The following is a 22,735-nucleotide window of genomic DNA, read 5'->3' on the forward strand; positions in this document are numbered from 1 at the left end:
CCAAAGAGGTGTCGCACTGCGGGACGCCGTTCGGACTCGGCTGTAAAAAAGGTCCCTTATCATTGAGTTTAAACTTGAATCGAAAAGCATTCATTGCTGTGTGAATTCTCGGTTCATGGTGGTAATGTTCTTCCTTAGGGTAGGGATGGCAACTCAGACATTTCGACTCAAATATGGATATCAAATTCGTGCCGCACTTCCAAATCCTTTTAATTTGAGCCCCATATTGCCATGGCCGGTAATTATGAACCGTCTGGAAGGTGTTTTGGGGCTGGGGCGACCACCGGCTCTTTGCACTGAAATTAGATATCAAATTCGTTTTTTATTCCAAACGAAAATGAAGTTCAGTTTAGTGATGCTTTAGGGCGTACCCCAAAACACTTGACTCCAAAATTGGATATCAAATTGGTTTTCTACTCTCAAATACCTTTCATTTGAGTCCCATATCGTCATAATGGGTAAAATAACCCATTTGACGTATATTTAGGAGAAAAAACGCCACCTAGACTTCAACACAAATTTTAATGTCATATTCGTAATATACTCCCAAATACCTTTCATTTGAGTCCCGTAAATCCATGGTCGGCTAATATGCCCATTTGAGGGTTTTTGGGGTTGGGCGACCTCCCATTACTTGGACCAAATGTTTTAAACCATATTTGTAATCTATATATATCGGATATGGATATGGGTGGCGTTTTTTGGGGTAAGGGGCAGGGTCCGCCTCCATATATCTATCTAAAAATTATAAAGCTTATGTTTCCTTGCAGACCAACCTACAAAATCTATGAAAAATTTAAGAAAATCGGTTCAGCCAAATCTCATATGGTCATAATGGGTCCAATAGCATTTTTGATGGGTGGCGGTGCCTTATACTTCGATATGAATTTTATGCCAGATTCGAAATCTACTTCCGAATACCTTTCATTTAAGTCCCATATTGACATGAACGTCCAATATGTCTGTTTGGGGAGTTATTGGGGTTTGGGGCGAGCCGTTGGATACTTAGTATTTTGTATTTTGTTCCCCCATTACCTTTTATGATATCTATATTGTCCCAATCGGTTCACTTTTGATTTTGAGTGGTGTTTTTGGTATAAGGGGGAGGGTCTGTCCCCCTTCCGATACCGAAAAATTATATAGCCTATGTTTCCCTCCAGACCAACCTACACAATATGCGCAAATTTCGCGAAAATCGGTTCTGCCGTTTTTCAGTCTATACGGAACAAACAAACCGAGTTCCATATATCCGTGATTGGCTAATGTGCCCATTTTGGGCGTTTTTGTGGGGATGGGGTGAGCCCCTATACTTTGACATCCATTTGCATGCCAGATTCGTTATCTACTCCCGCATACTTTCATTTGATATCCATATTCTATTAATCGGTCAACTTTTGATTTTGGATGGTATTTTTGGGGTAACGGTGGAGGGTCCGCCCCCTTCCGGTATCAATAAATTGTAAAGCCTATTCCTACTTCCTGACCATATTCGTAATCTACTCCCGATTACCTTTCATATGAGTCCCATATTGTCATGAGCGTCAAATAAACCTATTTTAAGGAGTTTTGGGGCTGGGGCGGCCCCCAGGTACTTGAACCCAACTTTTATTATGAAATTCGTACTCTACTCTTGAATATCTTTCAGCTGAATCCCATATTGTCCCGATCGCTCCACTTTTATTTTTGGGTAGTACTTTTGGGGTAAGGGGGAGGGTCCGCCCCTCTTCTGATATCAAAATATTATATAGCCTATGTTTTCTTCCAACCAACACAATCTGTGAAAATGTTAAGGCAATCGGTTCAGCCGTTTTTGAGTCTATACGGAACAAACAAATTAACCGACAAACAAACAAACATAGAAACAACATACAAACAAACACAAATTGAATCTATTGGGTTGCCCTAAAAAGTAATTGCGGATTTTTTAAAAGAAAGTAAATGCATTTTTAATAAATCTTAGAATGAACTTTAATCAAATATACTTTTTTTACACTTTTTTTCTAAAGCAAGCTAAAAGTAACAGCTGATAACTGACAGAAGAAAGAATGCAATTACAGAGTCACAAGCTGTGCAACGCCGACTATATGAAAAATCCGCAATTACTTTTTGGGCAACCCAATATATATATAAAAATTAATTTGTGTTTGTAGGTTTGTGTGTTCCTTATAGACTCAGAAACGCTGAACCGATTTTCTTGAAATTTTCACCGATGATGCATAATGATCCCGTGCTGAAAATAGGGTACTACATCTTTTGATATCTGAAGGGGGGCGGACCCTCCCCTTTACCCTAATTTTCAGAAACACGAGATCTCGGAGATGGGTGGTGCGATTTAAGCGAAATTTTGTATCCTCTCATATATTACCCTAAAAATAAAAAGTTGGTATCCAAATTTCGGATGGGGTACCTAGGGGGGCTGCCCCACCCTAAAACCTACCAAACATATATTTAGACCAATCACGACAATATGGGACTCAAATGAAAGATATTTAGGATAATAAAACGTATCTGATATCCAATTGTCGGACCAAGTGTTAGGGGGACGACCTCAACCCCCAAAACACCCCTAAATCGGACATATTTACCGACCATGTCAATATGGGACTCAAATGAAAGGTATTTGCGAGTAGAATACGAATCTTGTATCCAAATGTGGGACCACGTTTCCAGGGGTTCACACCTTCCCCAAAACACCCCCCAAACAGGACTTATTTACTGACCATGGGAAAATTGAGCTTATATAAAAGGTATTTAAGTGTAGAATTCGAAACTGATATCCAAATATGGGACCAAGTGTTTGGGGGCCGCCTCTCCCCAAAAACATCCCCCCAAGGGGACAAATTTACGATCATAGGAATATGGGGCTCAAATGAAAGGTCTTTGGTAGTAAAGCACGAATCTGATATCAATATTCGGGAAAAGTGTCTATGGGGCCAACCAACCCCACAACACTGCCCAAATAGGAAATATTTGCTGACTTTTGCAATATGGGGCTCAAATAAGAGGGTTTTTAGTCCGATATATATTTTCAAGGCCAAATCACTGAGTGGCCGCCCATCCCCCAAAACAACCCCCAAGCCGGTCATGTTTGCCGACTATGCAAATATGGGGCTCAAATTAAAGGTATTTGGGAGTAGACCACGTATCTGTTATCAACATTAGGAGCCAACTGTTCATTGGGGGACGTCCCACCACCATCTTAAAGAGAGTGGAACTAAATATTTATAGTTTTTGGGGTCAATACCCCAAACCAGATGAATAAAAAAAAATTTAATTGAACATTTCTATAGTTTTAACGTTTTAGGTGATTTGTGGCTGCAAGTAGTTGGAGTTTCCATACTACGTGTTTTGTGCGTAATTGGGGAGGACACCGCAATTTTTTTTTGTATATTTTTAATGCTCTGCATTGTTGTTGTTAGTTTGTTTTGAACTATTAATGTTCTTATGAACATAATTTGATGATAAAGATTCTTCCACGAATCGTTCAAAATGTGCTTATCTTTCTGAATATATTCGCTTTATAGCGATAGTTTCGGTGAATCAGCTTCAGAATTCTGATGAAATCTTGCGCTAACTTTAATTTGCCCTCAAACTTGTTTTATGATATGAATAGGTTATTGTTTGTGTCGGTCAATTGGTTTTAAACGGCTTCTATTTCCATAGAATTTAAAAAAAAAAAAACGAGTTATGGTTCATAATTGAACTGAATATTGGATACCATAGTAGAAGTCATTGTGTAAAATTTCAGCCAAATCTAGTACGAATTGTGCACTTTAGGGGCTGAAGAGGTAAAATAGGGAGATCGGTTTATAGGGGAGCTGTATTAGGCTATAAACCGATTCATGCCATATTCGACACATATGTTAATGGTCATGAGAGAAGCCGTTGTACAAAATTTCAGCCAAATCGGATAATACTTGCACACTTTAGAGGCTCAACAAGTGAAGATTCCATATCGGTTTATATGGCAGCTATATCAGGTTATGGACCGATTTGAACCATACTTAGCATAGTTGTTGAAAGAGAAAACAAAACATGTCATGCAAAATTTCAGCCAAATCGAATAATAACTGTGCCCTCTAGAGGCTCAAGAAGTCAAGACCCCAGATCGCTTTACATGGCAGCTATATCAGGTTATGGACCGATTTGAACTATTCTTAACACAGTTGTTGGAAGTCATAACAAAACATGTCATACAAAATTTCAGCTAAATCGGATAATAACTATGCCCTCTAGAGGCTCAAGAAGTCAAGTCCCCAGCTCGGTTTACATGGCAGCTATATCAGGTTATGGACCAATTCAAACCATACTAGGTTCAGTTGCTGGATATCATAACAAAACAAGTCGGGCAAAATTTCATTCCAATCGGATAAGAATTGCGCCCTCTAGAGGCTCAAGAAGTCAAGACCCAAGATCGGTTTATATGGCAGCTATATCAAAACATGGACCGATATGGCCCATTTACAATTTGTTTAAAATTTCAAGCGGCTAGCTTTACTCCTTCGAAAGTTAGCGTACTTTCGACAGACAGCCGGACGGACGGACATGGCTAGATCGACTTAAAATGTCATGACGATCAAGAATATATATACATTGGGGGGTCTTAGACGAATATTTCGAGGAGTTACAAACAGAATGACGAAATTAGTATACCCCCATCCTATGGTGGAGGGTATAAAAAGGTGAACGAAAGTTGTTTGCGGTTTACCCAACACTGTAAGTGAAATGAATGAATTTGGCTGTGGATTTGTGGTTAGTCGGAGACTGAAACACCTTGTCTCCAGCTTTACTCCGGTGGATGAGAGGCTAGCCACAATCCGCATAAAGGCCAAATTCATCAACATCAGCCTTATTTGTGCCCATACCCCGAAGACAAAGACGAGCAGACCAAGGATATTTTCTACGAGCACCTAGAAGGAGAATATGACCGCTGCCCGCCCATGATATTAAAATCGTTCTGGGAGATTTTAAAGCGAAGATAGGGAAGGAAGACATTTTTGGTCCAGCAGTCGGAAATTTTAGCCTCCACGAGATAAAGTCCAAAGTTGCAGCAAAGGTTCGCACCCGTTTGAACATGGCGAGGAAAGTACGATCTGACACTGCACGGAAGCTGGACATTGACAAATGGCAGTGGCATACTCCACTCGACTCACCCAACTGCTTGATGAGAGCACTTCTTGTTCCGATGATATCATGGCGCAGTGGCAAACCATTGATCACTCCATGGAAAATGCCGCAAAATCCGTACTTGGGTACAGAAAGCCTCCCCCAAAGAACCCAAGGTATGACCAAGTGTGTCGAGATGCCACTGAAGCCAAGAGTGCGGCATATAGAGCAACCCTGCAATCTGTAGCAACGCGCCAGATGAAGGAGAGGTATCGGGAGAAAAGGAGAGAGGAGAAACGTCTATTCCGCAGAAAGAAAAAGGAAATGGAAAGACGTAAGTGTGAGCGAATTGAGACGTACAGGAGTCAGAATGAAGTCCGGAAATTCTGCCAAAGAATTAAACATCAAACCGATGGCCTTGGTGCTGAAACATACTCCTGCAGAGACAAACAAGGAAATCTGGTAACTAACACAGATAACATGCTGAGGATATGGAAAGAACATTTTACCCAACTGCTAGTGTCCAAAGTTGGCGGCGAAGAGGATAACGCAGAACTAATCACTGATGGTAGTATAGAATGTTAACCTCCTAGTCAGAATGAGGTCCAAGTAGCAGTGACCCGACTAAAGAACAACAAGGAAGCAGGAGCCGATGGGTTACCCGTTGAACCATTTAAGACCGGAGGCGACACGCTGATAAGGCTATGCATCAGCTTATCTGCGCAATATGGCAAGAAGAACGCATACCCGATGATTGGAACGTCAGCATGCTATGTCCCGTACGCAAGAAAGGAGATAAGACGGAATGTGCCAACTACAGAGGAATAAGTCTCCTCCCGATCGATTACAAGATACTCTTGAGCGAAAAGAAGGAAAGATTAAAATCTAAACTCAATGAGATAATTGGGCCCTAACAATGTGGCTTTAGACCTGGTAAATCCACCCTAGACCAGATATTCACACTGCGCCAAATCCTGGAAAAGACCCGAGAAGGACAAATCAACAAATACCACCTCTTTGTTGACTACAAAGCCGCCTTCGATACTCCTTTACGTCCAAAGGTATTTCAAGCTATGTCTGAGTTTGGAATCCCCTGCAAAATCAATAAGACCCTGCAGGATGACACTTGCTGATACGCGTTCCTCAGTAAGAATAGGAAAGAATCTCTCCGAACCATTTAATAACAAACGAGGTTTTAGACAAGGAGACAGCATATCGTGTGATCTCTTTAATATCCTGCTGGAGAAGATTATACGAAATGCAGATGTGTATAGATATGGTACACTAATTACAAGAGAGCACATGCTACTCGCCTATGCCGACCATATCGATATCATAGGTCGGTCACCGGAAGTAGTAACTGCAGCCTTTAAAAGAATCGTAAGAGAGTCAGTGAAAATGGGCCTGGCAGTAAATGGAGATAAGACGAAATGAATGGTTTCAACTCCCAAAAAGCCTTGCACAACCGAGCAGATAAAGAAAATGGAGAAAGTTGGGAACCACAACTTTGAGATAGTCAGTAACTTTATCTACCTCGGCACCTCCTTAACCGAAACGAATGACACCAGTTTTGAAATTAAGCGAAGAATAATACTGGCAAGCAGATGTTAATTTGGATTAAGTAAGCAGTTTAGAAACAAGGGCCCCTTTCGACAGACGAAGATTACACTATCCTTGTATAGTGTAATCTTCGTCTGTCTGATACTACCCATGTTGTTATATGGTTCTGAAGCAGGGATACTTGTGAAAGCATATGAGGCAGTGCCCCTGTTCCTTAGTGGAATGTTCATGGGCAAAATTTGCAATTTGCAAAGTAAGTAAGTGAAGTAGGCGTAAAAGTGGGCGGATCACGACCATTTTTGTTTTGACTTTTTAACATAGCCCCTAAGGGTATATATGCCAAATTTCAATAGTGTAGCCTCTTCCACATAGGAGTTATTAATTTTGGCATTCCGAAAGTGGACAAAGTCACACTGTGCGACCTATGGTGGAGGGTATAAAAATGCAGAAAGTTGGAAACTACATCTTTGAGATAGCCTGCGCCGAGTTATAAATAAAACAAAGGGTAATATTGGCTAGCAGGTGCTATATTGGACTGAGCAGACAGATGAGGAGCAAAGTTACCTCACGACAGACAAAAATTACACTATACAAGACAACTACGTCTTGAATGTAATGGCCAATTGAAATAAAAAGTAAGTCATAATAAGTGAAACCCCGAAATGAGAATACTGATAAATATTCAGGATTCTCATATTATTTATTATTAAATAAAACCATTTCCTTTGTTTCATGGAATTCCACAATTAGCAACACAATCACTCGTAGGGATTAGACGTCTAAACCTATCAGCTGATTGATAGCAGCCCGCTCCACATTTCTTCAATATCGAATAATTCTTGTGATACCCTACATTTTTGATGAAACTTTGTGTTTCGCTCTAATTTTGATTTTCTTTCTGATGATTTCAACAAACTTAATTCCACAAATTTCATTAAAGGCTTTCATGCGTAACACTTAAGGAAATCATTATTCGCAAAATCTTTTCATTGCAACAACGACTTTCTTGGAAGAATATCTCATTGTACCTAAATCTACGTCAAAGCCAGCAAAACTGATAAATTCCTACAATAATCAACGCTGCTTGCTATTGACCGATTGATTGATTTCGAACCTTCATCACTATGAGTTCCGTATCAATTGCCTTAAATACAGTATTGTGAATAAAATACAGTGTTCTGAATTATGAAATTCCCAGAAAAAAATAAAATAATTTCATTTAAAATATTTAAACTTATAAATTTTTTTTATAATTATTAAAATTTTTCAAAATTGTGTTTTTTAGCCTTTGCATTTTCGTCTTTACTTTACTTTAATTGGCTATGACAGAATATTTGTTCCCCTTGCCGAACGTAGAATAGCCTTCCAAGCGACTCGATCTTCTGCGCTCATTCTAAAATCTCATTGACTCCAAGTTTCGAGGTGTCTCCCACAACTTGATCTTTCCATCGGGCTCTTGGTCTTCCCGGTTTGTGTGAACCACCGTGTTTGCCTTCAAAAGACTTCTTTGCTGGAGCTTCTTCATTCATTCTGACAACATGACCTAGCCAACGCAGCCGTTGTATTTTGATGCGTGTAACTATGATATCGTCGTCATACAGCTCGTGTATATTCTCCGTTAACGCAAACTTGTCCATATATTTTACGAAGAATCTTTCTCTCAAATACTCCAAGTACTACCTCATATGCTTTCATAAGTACTCATGCTTCAGAACCATATAACAGCACAGCATAACAGTATCAGTGTCTTGAATAGTGTAATCTTTTTTTTTTTTGTCTCTACAGATTAAATTGCAATACAATTAAGGAAAAATTCATATAGAACTATGACTTACAAAAGAAAGGGAAGAGGTTTCCGATCGGATACCTGAGATGAACCTTCAAGTGGAGTGCGAGGTACTGCTGCCATCGGCATAGTCTTGGATTGACGGAACCCTAGTATTGCCATGTGGAAGATCATGTTACACGGATGGATCAAAGCTAGAGGACAGAGTGAGCCTGGGGGTTTACATTGAGAACCAGGGGACTGAGATCTGTTTTAGACTGTCTGACCATAATACGGTCCTGCAGGCGGGGATCCGGACGAGTTCGAACATCTTTACCGACAGTTAAATTGCCATAAGGGCAATAACAACCAGGACGGTAAGGTTACGAACAGACTTGCAGTGTAAGAAAGAGGTTAACGACTTCTCTGGGGATGGCAAAATCCGCATCGTTTGGCTGCCGGGCCATAACGGAGTAAGGGGAAATGAAAGGGCAGACGATTTGGTGATGAAGGCCAGAGGACTGCCGCAAATAAACTTCGTTAACCCGAAACCTTTCGGGTCGACGCAGTCCGAGTTAAGGGAGTGGGAGACAAATGCGCATGCAACATTGTGGAATAGCCAAACGGTCGGAAGGACGGCGAAAATCCTATGGGGCGGGGTCCAGATCGTGCGAAGACAAGGCTATAATTGAATGTAAGCAAGAAGGAGGTCAGTATAGCTCTCGGTATCATAACGGAACACATAGGACTACGAGCTTTCTTATGTAAAATCGGTGCGGCAAGTGATTGCATGTGTAGGGCATGTGGAAAAGATGATGAGACGTTGAAGCATTTCCTTTGTCATTGCCCGGCTTTCGCGTCTAACAGATACCGGCACTTAGGTGGAGACACAATACCAGACATGAACCAACTTAGGGGAGTGGTATTGAAAACAATTAGGAATTTTGTAACTAGCACGGAATTCCTAACTTAAAAAGTTTCTTTTTCGATGTTACTTTATAGTTTTTAGAGCGCACAACAAGCCGATTACTGGCTTAGGTGTATGTCCATAGTGGCATGGGACGGATTAATATCTGCACCCTCTTTTCAACCACACCTAACTATATGCCTTACAGAAATTTGTTCAATGTGCCTTTGGGAACACTATTTTTTTGGGAAAAGTTTTTTGGAAAAATTTCCATAAAGATTTTGGCCTAAAGAAATATCTTTGTTTGTTTCTCTTTCGAGACGAGCTCAATAATCGGAGATGCAAATGGAAAAGCAAAGCCAAAGATAGCAACACACACCAACAACTATGGGACACGTTTCGTCTTTGGTTAGGAGACTTTTCAACCATATTAGGTGTGATGGCCGTGCATTGGTATGTTGTATTTGAAAGAAAAGAAAAATTTTATAATTTTTTTTTTATTTAAGATCATACCATAAGATCATACTTTTGAAAAAATGTTAGGAAAATTTTATCGTTTGAAAGATGTTATTGAAATTTTGTTAAAATCTATCTTTAAGAAAAATTATTTCGAGAAAGGCCAGGCCTGAGCAACATTTGGCCTCTAGACAATATTTCATTTAAATGTTTTCTGCAGAAAATATGTGGTTGACAAATTGAAAAAGAAAAATTTTGAAATTTTGTCTACAGAAAAGTACATTGAAATTAAACCTTTAGAAAAAAAGTTCATTAAAATGTTTTCTTTAGAAAAAAGTCTTTGAAGTGTTATCTTTACATAGAAAGAAATTTCAATTTGTTATGGGAATTATGTGCATATTACACCAATGGCTTTTGTTTCTTTCTTTATTTTAAATAGAAATGCAAAAAAAGAAAAGATTTAAAAAAAGTTAGGGCAAAATGTGGTGTCGCAAAATGCTTTTTTTTTAACCCACCTCCATAGGAATGGGATATACAAATCTAGTCATTCAGTTTGTAACACCTCGAAATATTGGTCTTCGATCCCATTAAGCATATATATCGTTTCGACATTCGGAGCCGATTTTGCCATGTCCGTCCGTCCGTCTGTCGAAATCATGAAAGCGAACGCGTAAAGCTAGCCGCTTGAAATTTTTGCACAAATCCTAACTATCGATGTAGGTCGTTGGAGATTGCAAATGGGCCATATCAGTTCAGATTTGGATATAGCTCCCATATAAACCAATCTCCCTGTTGAATGGACTGACCTTCCAGCCACATCGTTTGTTGTTGAATAGACTTATCCCAGCAATTTTGAATTTATATTAAGATCTCAATGAAGTATTTGAACTATGATTAATCGTAAGAAACCGTTAATGAGTAATAGATTAGTATGTTCCAATGTAATGGATTAAAAGATAGATTGGAATTGATTAAATAAGAAACCGGTACTTGTAATGATGAGTGGCAACACTTCTTTGGAATATGGAGGTAGCCTGCGAGCTACGAGCCGAGTTTCTTTTTTTTTTGGTTAGCAACCGTCATCGACTAGACATCTCGCAAGAAAATAAAACCGCTCATGAAGAAGAATTCTACATTTTGTTGTTTTGTTTCCACTACTACCCAGCTTCTGTAAGTATACCGGAACGGGAATAGTTTCAAGAAGTGAACCTGAGTTTCACCAAATCCAATTCACATCAACGGAACCTGAGTTCTCAATTATATTCAACAAACATCGTTTAAGAGCCTTAGTTCAAAACAGAATAAGATTAAATACTCCCGATATGACTTCTTGAGCCCTTACAAGCCTCAATTTTTGTGCGATTTGAATAAAATTTTGCACATAGTGTTTTCCTATGACTTCCAACAGCTGTGTCAAGTACGGTTCGGATCGGTCTATAACCTGATATAGCTTCCATATAAACCGATCTCCCGATTTGACTTCTTGAGCCCTTACAAGCCGCAATTTTGGCTGATTTGGTTGAAATCTTGCACATAGTGTTCTGTTGCGTCTTCCAACAACTTGGCCAAGTACGGTTGAAATCGGTCCATAATTTGACACATAAACCGATCTGCCGATTTGACTTTTTGAGCCCCTGGAAGCGCCAATTTTCGTCCGATTTTACTGAAATTTTGCACATATTGTTCTGTTGCAACTTTCAACAGCAGTGCCGAGTACGGTTGAAATCGGTCTATAACCTGATATAGCTCCCATATAAACCGATTTGCCAATTTGATTTTTGAGCCAAGCCGCAATTTTTGTTCGATTTGGCTAACATCTTCCAAGCGGTGTTCTGTTGCGACTTCCAACAACTGTTCCAAGTACAGTTAAAATCGGTCTATAACCTGATATAGCTCCCATATAAACCGACCTCCCGATTTGACTTCTTGAGCCCTTACGATTCGCAATTTTTGTCCGATTTGGCTAAAATCTTGCAAGCGGTGTTCTGTTGCGACTTTCAACAACTGTTCCAAGTACGGCTAAAATCGGTCTATAACCTGATATAGCTCCCATATAAACCGATCTCCCGATTTGACTTCTTGAGCTCTTACGAGCCGAAATTTTTGTCCGATTTGGCTAAAATTTTGCAAGCGGTGTTCTGTTGCGACTTCCAACAACTGTTCCAAGTACTGCTAAAATCGGTCTTTAACCTGATATAGCTGCCATATAAACCGACCTCCCGATTTGACTTCTTGAACCCTTACGAGCCTCCATTTTCGTCCGATTTGGCTAAAATTTGGCATGCGATATTCTGTTGCGACTTCCAAAAACTGTGCCAAGTACAGTCCAAATCAGTCTATAACCTGATATAGCTCCTATATAAACCAGTCTCTCGATTAGCTTTGTTCGTTTCCTAGAAGCTTTAATTTTTGCTGGTTTGACTGAAGTTTGGTATGTAGAATAAAATTATGCCCTTCAACTAAAATTTATTTTGTATAAATATTTAACAAAATCTATGGTGGTGGGTTCCCAAGATTCGGTGCGGCCGAACTTAGTACGCTTTTACTTGTTGTTTACCTTTATCACATGATGCGAACCCAACTTCTTGGTAAAATAAAACTAAAAACTTACCGCCATATTCACAAAACTTACAATAGTTTTGAAAAAAGGTTTATTTGACAGATTTTCTTTATAGAACTGTCAAATAAACTGTAGTAGATCCGATGTTCACTAATTCCAAAGTGATTTCCAAAGCCTTTTTAATATTCTATACCGTTTCAAAATTCGCGTATAGAGCCCGTATAGATATGTAGGTCTCCATATTTCTGTTGTCCGCTAATGTTTTTGCAAATAAATATGGGAATTTCAAAACAGGCAGGGAAATAAAACAATTAAAAACGCATTAAGTTCAGCCAGGTCGAACTTTGGATACCCACCATCTTTCATCATAATATGGGCCTATTATTTATGCACCCATAGTAGCTATATCGAGATATGATCCGATTTGAATCAAATTGGTCAAGCACATTGAGGGGTCTAATAAATACAAATCACTGTTCAATTTTAATGAACAGACTATTGGTCTTTTTGGCAGCTATATTCAAATATTGACCGATCTGAATCATATAGGACTATGGGATGTCCAATATAAGTCACGGTGTCAAAAATTGGATAATAAATGCACATTTTATGGGCCCAAGACCTTAAATCGAGAGATCGGAGTATCTGGACGATCTGGGTCGTCTTAAAGAAGGATATCGAGGAGCCTAACACAACTCCCTGTACTAAATTTGAGCGAAATCGGGCAATAAATGCGAGTTTTATGGGCCTAAAACCAGAAATCGTGAGATCGGACTATATGACAGCTATATCCAAATCTGGACCTATCTGGGCCAAATTTAACAATGAGTTCCAGAGTCCTAACACAATTCACTGTCCTAAATTTCAGCGAAATCGTACAAAAAATGCGCGTTTTATGGACCCAAGACCTTAAATGAAGAGATCGGACTATATGGCAGCTATATCCCAATCTGGCCGTATCTGGGCCAAATTAAACAATGAGGTCGAGAGTTCTAGCACAACTCACTGTCCCGAATTGCGGCGAAATCGTACAATAAATGCGACTTTTTTGGACCCAAGACCTTAAATGGAGAGATCGGATAATATGGCAGCTATATCAAAACCTGGACCGAACTGAGCCAAATTGAACAATGAGGTCAAGAGTCCTAACACAACTCATTGTCCTAAATTTCAGCGAAATCGGACAATAAATGCGACTTTTATGGGCCCTATATCCAGCTATATCCAAATCTGGACCGATCTGGGCCGTCTTGAAGAAGAATATCGAGGAGCCTAACACAACTCACTGACCTAAATTTCAGCGAAATCGAACAATAAATTAGACTTTTATGGGCCTAAAATCGGAAATCGTGAGATCGGACTACATGACAGCTATATCCAAATCTGGACCGATTGAACAAGGAGGTTGAGAGTTCTAACACAATTCACTGTCCTTAATTTCAGCGAAATCGTACAAAAAATGCGCCTTTTTCGGACCCAAGACCCTAAATGGAGAGGTCGGACTATATAGCAGCTATATCAAAATCTGCACCGAACTGAGCCAAATTGAACAATGAGTTCCAGAGTCCTAACACAATTCACTGTCCTAAATTTCAGCGAAATCGTACAATAAATGCGACTTTTATGGGCCCCAGACTTTATATATGGCAGCTATATCTAAATCTGGAGCGATCCGGGCCATATTGAACAAGGAGGTTGAGAGTCCTAACACAACTCACTGTCCCAAATTTCAACGACATGGGATAATAAATGTGACTTTAATGGGCTTTAGACCCTAAATCGTCAGATCGGTTTTTATGGGTGCTATATCCATCTCCGGACTTAACCTGCCTATGGACAAAGAAAGAATCACTGCAAAGTTTCGGCTCAATAGCTCTATTTCTAAAGACTGTGGCGTGACTTCAATAGACAGATAGACGGACGGACGGACATGGCTAGATCGGAAATGGATATTTCAATGTGTTGCAAACGGAATGGCAAAATGAATATACCCCCATCCTTAGGGGGTGGGTATTATAATTTGTTTTATTTTGGCTTTTCTTTTCAGCCGAAGATGGATGGAAACAAACAGTAGGAGCTTGCCCCTACTTTGCTGTAAAATTAGTGTGCAACAAAATTACTCTTATGGGGGTTTTCCCAATGTTTCGAGTTTTTGTATATAAAACTGGCATTCGTTGCCACCACAGCGAACAGTTTTTGTCGACAGTCATAACAAGCATTAAAGCAATAGCAGATAAATAATTTGTGGCTTTCAATCGTGCAATAAGGTGAAAAAAGTAAAAAATACAAATAAAATGGTGAGAAGAAAATCCTTGATATTAAAAACTAAATAGCCAAAAAAACAGTAAAAGCGTGCTAAGTTCGGCTGTGCCGAATCTTATATACCCTCCACCATGGATAGCATTTGTCAAGTTCTTTGCTCGGTATAAAGGCGAGCAAAGAATAATGAATAAGAATTGCTAAGCTATTGGAGCTATACCAGCTTATGGAGCAATTCAGGCTATACATGGTTTGGTTGATGGAGATTGCAGAGGGAAGTCATTGTGCAAAATTTCATGTTAACCCTATTGGGGGTCAAGAAGAAAAATCCTAAGATCGCTTTAAATGGGAGCTATAGCAGACTATAAGACTCTTGTTTGAACCTTTTGAGTGGAGCGCTATCTCGTAATTGGTGGTTATTTTCGCAGAAGTTCGGAAAAGTCACCCAGGAAAAGCCACGGTAGTGTCATCCTTTAGGCGGTTTATGACCTGCCTCTGTTTCCAGTGTGGTGGCAGATCTAGAGCTCGAGAGTAGGCTTAGAATGGACTCCAAAGACCCAACAGCTGCGGTGGTGGTGTCAGGTCAAAGCATGCTATCTGCTACTGAAACTTCGACTGGTGCAGCGGCTGCTGCAGGCTTCACTAGCTGACAGGGGCTTTTGACGAAAACACCTGGTTCGAGGCTTAAGGACAAGGCCGAACCTATTCTTTCTTTGCATGCTTATAATTTGCTTATAATTTGCCTAGACCATCGGCCTTTCCGCCATGCCAACACCATCTTTAAGAGGTTGGAATAATAGAAGACGCATCGCTCTTAGGTTTATTGAGAGGCTTAGTGCGAATGATCTTAAGACTCTCACTGATAGGATGATAGACTCCCTAAATTGAGCTCGGGGATTCGCTGTACAGGCTACCCCAAAGACTACATTCGGAAACTGCACCGCAGACAGCCATAAGGCTGCGTTCACCTGGAGGGCATCCCATGCCTAAAGAACTAGGGCGTACAACAGTAAGACGGGTCCAAGAACCTTTGCTAATGTCGCTAGGGACAGTCTGGTGATGGCAGTAGTCGACAAGGGAGTAGAACAGGGCTGCATAACCAGAAATAATTAGAGTGGGATAGTCAATGGACTGTCATCAGTATACTACGATGTCTTTGCGGAATTTCCTGGGTCTACTTCAGTTTGTAGGCTGGTATTGAGGCCTATACAGACTCTAGGCTAAGGAAGATCCTATCCTCAAGACTCAAGAATGTATGGACAATGTCTAGTGGGGAAACACTAGAACTTATCGTTGACAAACATTTCCCGGAAAACTCTCCAACAAACAAGGTGGCTCTAGAAGAGGTTGTCATTGGTGTTGGTATGTGGGATACATTCAGAACATTCAGGGATACACTAGAACTTATCGTTGACACACATATCCCGGAAAATTCTCCAATGAACAACGTGGATCTAGCAGCGGTTGTCATTGCTATTTCTTTCTGGAAGGTTATTGGGGAAATTGTGACTGAGCGGAAAATTCTTTGGGCGTTAAAAAGTTTCGACCCCCTTAAGCCGCCAGTCCCTGATGATATATCAACGGTTGAATTACAAGCTGAGTCTGATAGACTGGTTCCTCGGCTTAGAGAGATATATTCTGCTTGTATCAGCATGTCATATATAGCTGTGGAAAAGAGGGACACAAAGGCCATTTTCATTCTGAACAGAGAAAAACCTTGCCAAACGTAGGTGAAAGATTTTCGTCCTATTAGTCTGTCATCCTTTGCCACACGAAGGCGAAATATTTTCATCCTATTAGTCTGTCATCCTTTACCACACGAAGGTGAAAGATTTTCGTCCTATTAGTCTGTCATCCTTTAAGCTGAAGACTCTTGAGAGGTTGATAGATTCATATCTTAGGGCAAAGATCCCTGGAGATCGCCTGTCGCGGCAGCAGCATGCATACAGTAAAGGCAAATCCACTGAAACGGTCCTTCACTACCTAGTCGGCTACTAGAGGGTTCTCTCGCTGTCAAGGAATATGCAAGTGTAGCATTTCTTTACATCGAAGGTGCTTTCAAAAATGAAAAACCGACGTCGATCATGAAAGAGTTGGAGTTTCTAGGCATCAACTCGACCGTAAGAAAGATGGGTGAGCAGAGGAACACCTCAAGGAGGTGTACTGTCTCCTCTACTTTGGAATATAGCCATTAACAGTATATTATTGTCTCTGGAAGAAACATGTGTAAAAGTGGTCGCGTATGCTGATGACCTGGCTATTGGGGTTAGGGGAAAGTTACCCAACACTCTTAGAGATACACTTCAGGAAGCTCTACGTGCGAAAGTGGGCTACCGAAATTGGTCTAGGCGTAAATCCGAGCAAGACAGAAGTAATTCATTCCAGCAGGAGATACCTGTCTCATTGGGAGGAGAGAATGTTCCATTTATAGAAAGCGCAAAATACCTGGGTGTTTTGCTGGACAGGAAATTGAACTTGAAATTCAACATTTTGGAAAGGGCAAGAAAGGCAATTCGTGCCCTACACACCTGCAAGAGAGCCATTGGAAAAAGTTGAGGGTTTAGACTGCGTGTGAATTGGGTATATATTGCAGTTGTCAGACCGGAGGCCACCGTACCACAGAGATTAGCATGTCCGCCTATGACACTGAACGCCTGGGCTCAAATCCTGGCGAGACCATCAGAATAATTTTCAGCGGTGGTTTTCCCCTCCTAATGCTGGCAACATTTGTGAGGTACTATGCCATGTAAAACTTCTCTCCTAAGAGGTGTCGCACTCTGGCACGCCGATCGAATCGGCTATAAAAAATAGGCCCATTATCATTGAGCTTAAAACTTGAATTGGACTACACGCATTGATATGTGAGAAGTTTGCCCCTGTTCCTCAGTGTTCATGGGCAAAATTTGCATTTTGTCAGAATTGTAATGCTATATGGTGTTGTGGTCTGGTGGACGGAGCTTCAAATGTCCACCTACTCTTCAATATTCAACTGGATCCAAAGGAGGGATTGGGAATTTGCATCCTCCAGAATTGTTTTGTTTTGTTTTTTTTTTTTTTTGTTTTCCAAGTCTTCATTAAAATACATCTCAAATTTCTGCAGCTAACATTCATTCAGGCAACCAGCCAATTTTGCCAAAATTAAACAATTATTCGCCATCAATTAATGCCATAAGGATTTTGTAAAACAGGGAATATTGTAAATTTTGCCTTTTTTTTGCTTTAATTCTCGAAAATATATTGTCGGAAACCAATCCAATGACCGGAAGCTCTTAAAATTTGCATTGAAGCCCAATTAATCGTCAGATATTTATGGCAGAAGATATTGGGTTGCCCAAAAAGTAATTGCGGATTTTTCATATAGTCGGCGTTGACAAATTTTTTCACAGCTTGTGACTGTAATTGCCTCCCCCTTACCCCAATTTTCAGAAACGCCAGATCTCGGAGATGTGTGGTGTGATTTAAGCGAAATTTTGTGACCTCTTTTATAGTACACTAAAAATAAAAATTTGGTATCCAAATTTTGGATGGGGTACCGCCCCATCCTAAAACCAACTAAATATATATTCAGACCAATCACAACAATATAAGAGACTCAAATGAAAGATATTTAGGATAAGAAACCGTATCTGATATCCAATTGCGCGGACCAAGTGTTAGGGGGACCACCCCAACCCCCAAAACCTACCCACCATGACAATATGGGACTCAAATGAAATGTATTTGCGAGTAGAATACGAATCTGATATCCAAATGTGGAACCAAGTTCCTGGGGGTCCACCCCTTCCCCAAAACCCCCCAAACAGGACTTATTTACTGACCATGGCAATATGGGGCTTAGATAAAAGATATTCAAGTGTAGAATACAAATCTGATATCCAAATGTGGGGCCAAGTGGGGCCTCCCAAAAACACCCCAAAAGAGTATAAATTTACGACCATAGCAATATGGGGCTCAAATGAAAGGTCTTTGGGAGTAAAGCAGCAATCTGATATCAATATTCAAGAAAAAGCGTCTATGGGGCCACCCATATAAATAGGCATATAGGACGTATTTGCTGACCAATCCAATATGGGGCTGTAATAGGAGGTATTTTAGAGTAGAACACGAATCTGATATATAATTTCAAATCCGCCCCATCCTCCAAAACACTCCCCAAGCCGATCATGTTTGCGACAATGGAAATATGGGGGGTCAAATGAACGGCATTTGGGAGTAAATGACGAATCTGATATCAAAATTCGGGGCCAACTGCCTAGGGGACGTCCCAGCCCCATAGCAACCCCCAAATGGGACGGATTTGGTCATCATGACAATTTGGGTATTAAAGGTAGGGGATCTCGATAGACATATTTGCTGACTTTTGCAATAAGGGGTTAAATGAAAGGTATTTTGGATTTGAAAACTAATTTGATATCCAATTTTGAGGCCAATGCCAATATGGGGTTCAAATAAATGATATTTGAGAGTAGAGGACGATGCTGATATATCTTCGGGGCTAAGAGTTTGGGGGAGCACCCCACTCCCCAAAACACCCCTAAATCGAGCATATTTACCGACCATGTCGATGTGGGGCTCAAATAAAGGTATTTGGGAATAGAAAACGAATCTGATATCCAAATGCGGGACCGACCATGTATTTGGGGCACAGCTTCTTTTCCAAAACACCCCCCCCCCCCCCCCAAAGAGAACAAATTTGGGGGCCAAGTGTTTGAAGTCGCCCCATCTCCCTCTTAAACCAATGGCAATATGGAGTTTAAATAAATGGTATTTGATTACGATGCTTACGATATTTTTTCAGGGCCAAGTGTCTAGGGGACCACCTCACCCCCGAAAATCCCCCAAATCGGACATCATGACAATATCCGTCTGAAATAAAGACTATTGAGAATAGAGTATATCAAACACCTAAACGTTAATAACCCTTAACCCTCCGAGCGAATTCATAGACCAATACAAATCATATAGGATTCAGACAAAGGCATTTATATTTTTATACTGGTAGTCAAGCGATAAACATAAACTATTTTTGTAGCATGGTATTTTACTAAAGGCTCTTTAATTGTCGAAAATTCAAAGTAGAAAAAGGCGCAACGAAATTTCATTGAGATTCCATTGCAGGATATTGTCCTTTTGGGCCATTGTTTAAAGCTTTCTATTCAAAGAATAGTATAGCAAAAAACCTTTAAAAGTCAGCAAAGAGTGTGTTGTTGCTAGAAGCATTTTACTGAAATTAAATTTTCACCAAATTTTCTATAGAAAAAAATTGAACAAAATTTCCCATAGAAATAAAAATTTTTGAAAAAAAATTCCCGTGGCTATAAAATCAACGCTTTTTATTTTTATTGAGATCTAAACATTTTCCGTCATTAATAAAAAAATTTTTTTTTTTTTTCAAGTCCACCATTATTTGTCAAACAATCGAAAGTTTCTACTTGGATGCTTTGATGCAAGGACGTAATGCCCAACGCGAAAATCTCCTGCATTATGTCTGTCGTCGCAATCAATATGAACTATTTATACCGTTAGTGCGCCAGGGTTACCATCTTTACGAACAGGACATAGAAGGAAGAACTCCCATACATGTGGCCATTGAAAGATCTCACCATGAGTGTTTACTGAGCTTTCGCAAACTGTTACAACATTATGACACACTGCATGAAAGCATACAAAAGGATCTGTGTCGCACATTTCGTCCTTACAACGACAATGGCTATACCATAATCCATGAAGCTGTACGCCGCAACATGCAAGATTTGGTAAAGGATATTTTAAACTTTTGCCTGCAGAATAATGTGCAGATTATCGATATGGAGGTACTTGGTTGTGGAGACAGCCTACTACACATAGTAGTGAAAAAAAATTTAATTGAAATGGCCAAAATTGTTTGTAATGCCTTGCCCGATTTGAAGTTCTATGAAAATTATGCAGGTATCATGCCCATGGATTTGTGCTGTATTACCAAGGAAATGCGAGAAGTGCTAACAGGGGAACGAACCTAAATTATAGTAAATAACAACTTTTAGCCAATTATTGAAATTAGTTATAAATATTTATGAATATATGTATATGAGTATGTTAGAGTGTCCCAAAAGTTTTGAACCCCTGGAGGGTTGCTGGCTCTTTGAATGTCGATTGTATCGCGAGATGGAAAAGAAGATAATTTATTTATTTATTATTCCTGCAGGATCCTACAGGATTTTAAATTTAAGTATATAGCCGTCTTAATCTAGTACATGAATCAAATTAACTAAAATATAATGATTAAAATTGAGAGATTATAAAAGTTAAATCTTATGTATAAAAATCAATTTGTGTTTGTTTGTTGGAAGCTGGAAGCCTCCTCTAAAATACCCATGGTACGACCAAGAGTGTCGAGATGCTACTGAAGCCAAGAATGCGGCATATAGAGCAACCCTGCAATCAGTAGCAACGCAGAAAGAAAAAGGAAATAGAAAGACATGAGTGTGAGCGAATTGAGATGTACAGGAGTCAGAATGAAGTCCGGAAATTCTACCCAAGAATTAAACATCAAACCGATGGCTTTGGTGTAGGCACACACTCCTGCAGAGACAAAGAAGGAAATCTGGTAACTGACACAGATAACATGCTGAGAATATGGAAAGAACATTTTACCCAATTGCTAGTGTCCGACGTTGGCGGCGAAGAGGATACCGCAGAACCAATCCCTGATGAGTCAGAATGCGGTCCTAGTCAGAATGAGGTCCAAGTAGCAGTGACCCTACTAAGGAACAACAACAATGCAGCAGGAGCCGACGGGTTACCAGCTGAACTATTTAAGACCGGAGGCGACACGCTGATAAGGCATCAGTTTATCTGCGCAATCTGGCTAGAAGAACGCATACCCAATGATTGGAACCTCAGCATACTATGTCCCGTACACAAGAAAGGAGACAAGGAATAAGTTTCCTCCCCATCGCATACAAGATACTCTCGAGCGTACTGTGTGAAAGATTAAAACCTAAAGTCAATGAGATAATTGGGCCCTATCAATGCGGCTTTAGACCTGATAAATCCACCCTAGACCAGATACTCACACTGCGCCAAATCCTGGAAAAGACCCGAAAAGGACAAATTAACACCTACCATCTCTTTGTTGACTACAAAGCCGCCTTCGATACTCCTTTACGTTCAAAGGTATTTCAAGCCATGTCTGAGTTTGGTATCCCCGCAAAATTAATAAGACACTGCAGGATGACACTTGATGATACGCGTTCCTCAGTAAGAATAGGAAAGAATCTCTCCGAACCATTTAATACCAAACGAGGTTTCAGACAAGGAGACAGCCTATGGTGAGATCTTTTTAATATACTGCTGGAGAAGATTATACGAGATGCAGACGTGAATAGATATGGCACACTAATCACATGCTACTCGCCTATGCCGACGACATCGATATCATAGGTCGGTCACCGGAAGTATTGGGTTGCCCAAAAAGTAATTGCGGATTTTTTAAAAGAAAGTAAATGCAGTAAATGCAAAACTTAGAATGAACTTTAATCAAATATTATTTTTTTTCACTTTTTTTCTAAAGCAAGCTAAAAGTAACAGCTGATTACTGACAGAAGAAAGAATGCAATTACAGAGTCACAAGCTGTGAAAAAATTTGTCAACGCCAACTATATGAAAAATCCGCAATTACTTTTTGGGCAACCCAATAGTAACTGCAGCCTTTGAAAGAATCGAAAGAGAGTCAGTGAAAATGGGTCTGGCAGTAAATTGAGATAAGACGAAATGGATGGTTTCAACTCCCAAAAAGCCTTGCACAACCGAGCAGATAAAGAAAATGAATAAAGTTGGGAACCACAACTTTGAGATAGTCAGTAACTTTATCTACCTCGGCACCGCCGTAACCGAAACGAAAGACACCAGTTTTGAGAGTAAGCGAAGAATAATACTGGCAAACAGATGCTACTTTGGACTAAGTAAGCAGTTTAGAAACAATGCCACCTCTCGACAGACGAAGACTACACTTTACAAGACACTGATGCTACCCGTGTTGTTATATGGTTCTGAAGCATGGATACTTGTGACAGCAGATGAGGCAGTGCTTGGAGTATTTGAGAGAAAGATTCTTCGTAAAATATATGGACCGGTGCGCGTT

General features: G+C 40.0%; 2 protein-coding genes across 3 annotated transcripts in view; one reads left to right on the forward strand and one right to left on the reverse strand.

Moving 5' to 3' along the window:
• The window catches only part of LOC106082749 (probable beta-hexosaminidase fdl), a 367,897-nt gene that overhangs the window by 296,522 nt on the left and 48,640 nt on the right, over positions 1-22,735 (reverse strand). The window lies entirely within an intron of this gene.
• LOC106082755 (E3 ubiquitin-protein ligase HACE1) lies at positions 14,565-20,787 on the forward strand. Its single transcript, XM_013245474.2, has 2 exons — positions 14,565-14,651; positions 20,010-20,787. Exons 1-2 carry the CDS (start codon positions 14,649-14,651, stop codon positions 20,610-20,612), a joined length of 606 nt encoding a protein of 201 aa, XP_013100928.1. The 5' UTR covers positions 14,565-14,648; the 3' UTR covers positions 20,613-20,787.

This window comes from Stomoxys calcitrans, chromosome 5, assembly GCF_963082655.1.
Source record: "Stomoxys calcitrans chromosome 5, idStoCalc2.1, whole genome shotgun sequence".
In the NCBI taxonomy this organism is placed as follows: Eukaryota; Metazoa; Arthropoda; class Insecta; order Diptera; family Muscidae; genus Stomoxys; species Stomoxys calcitrans.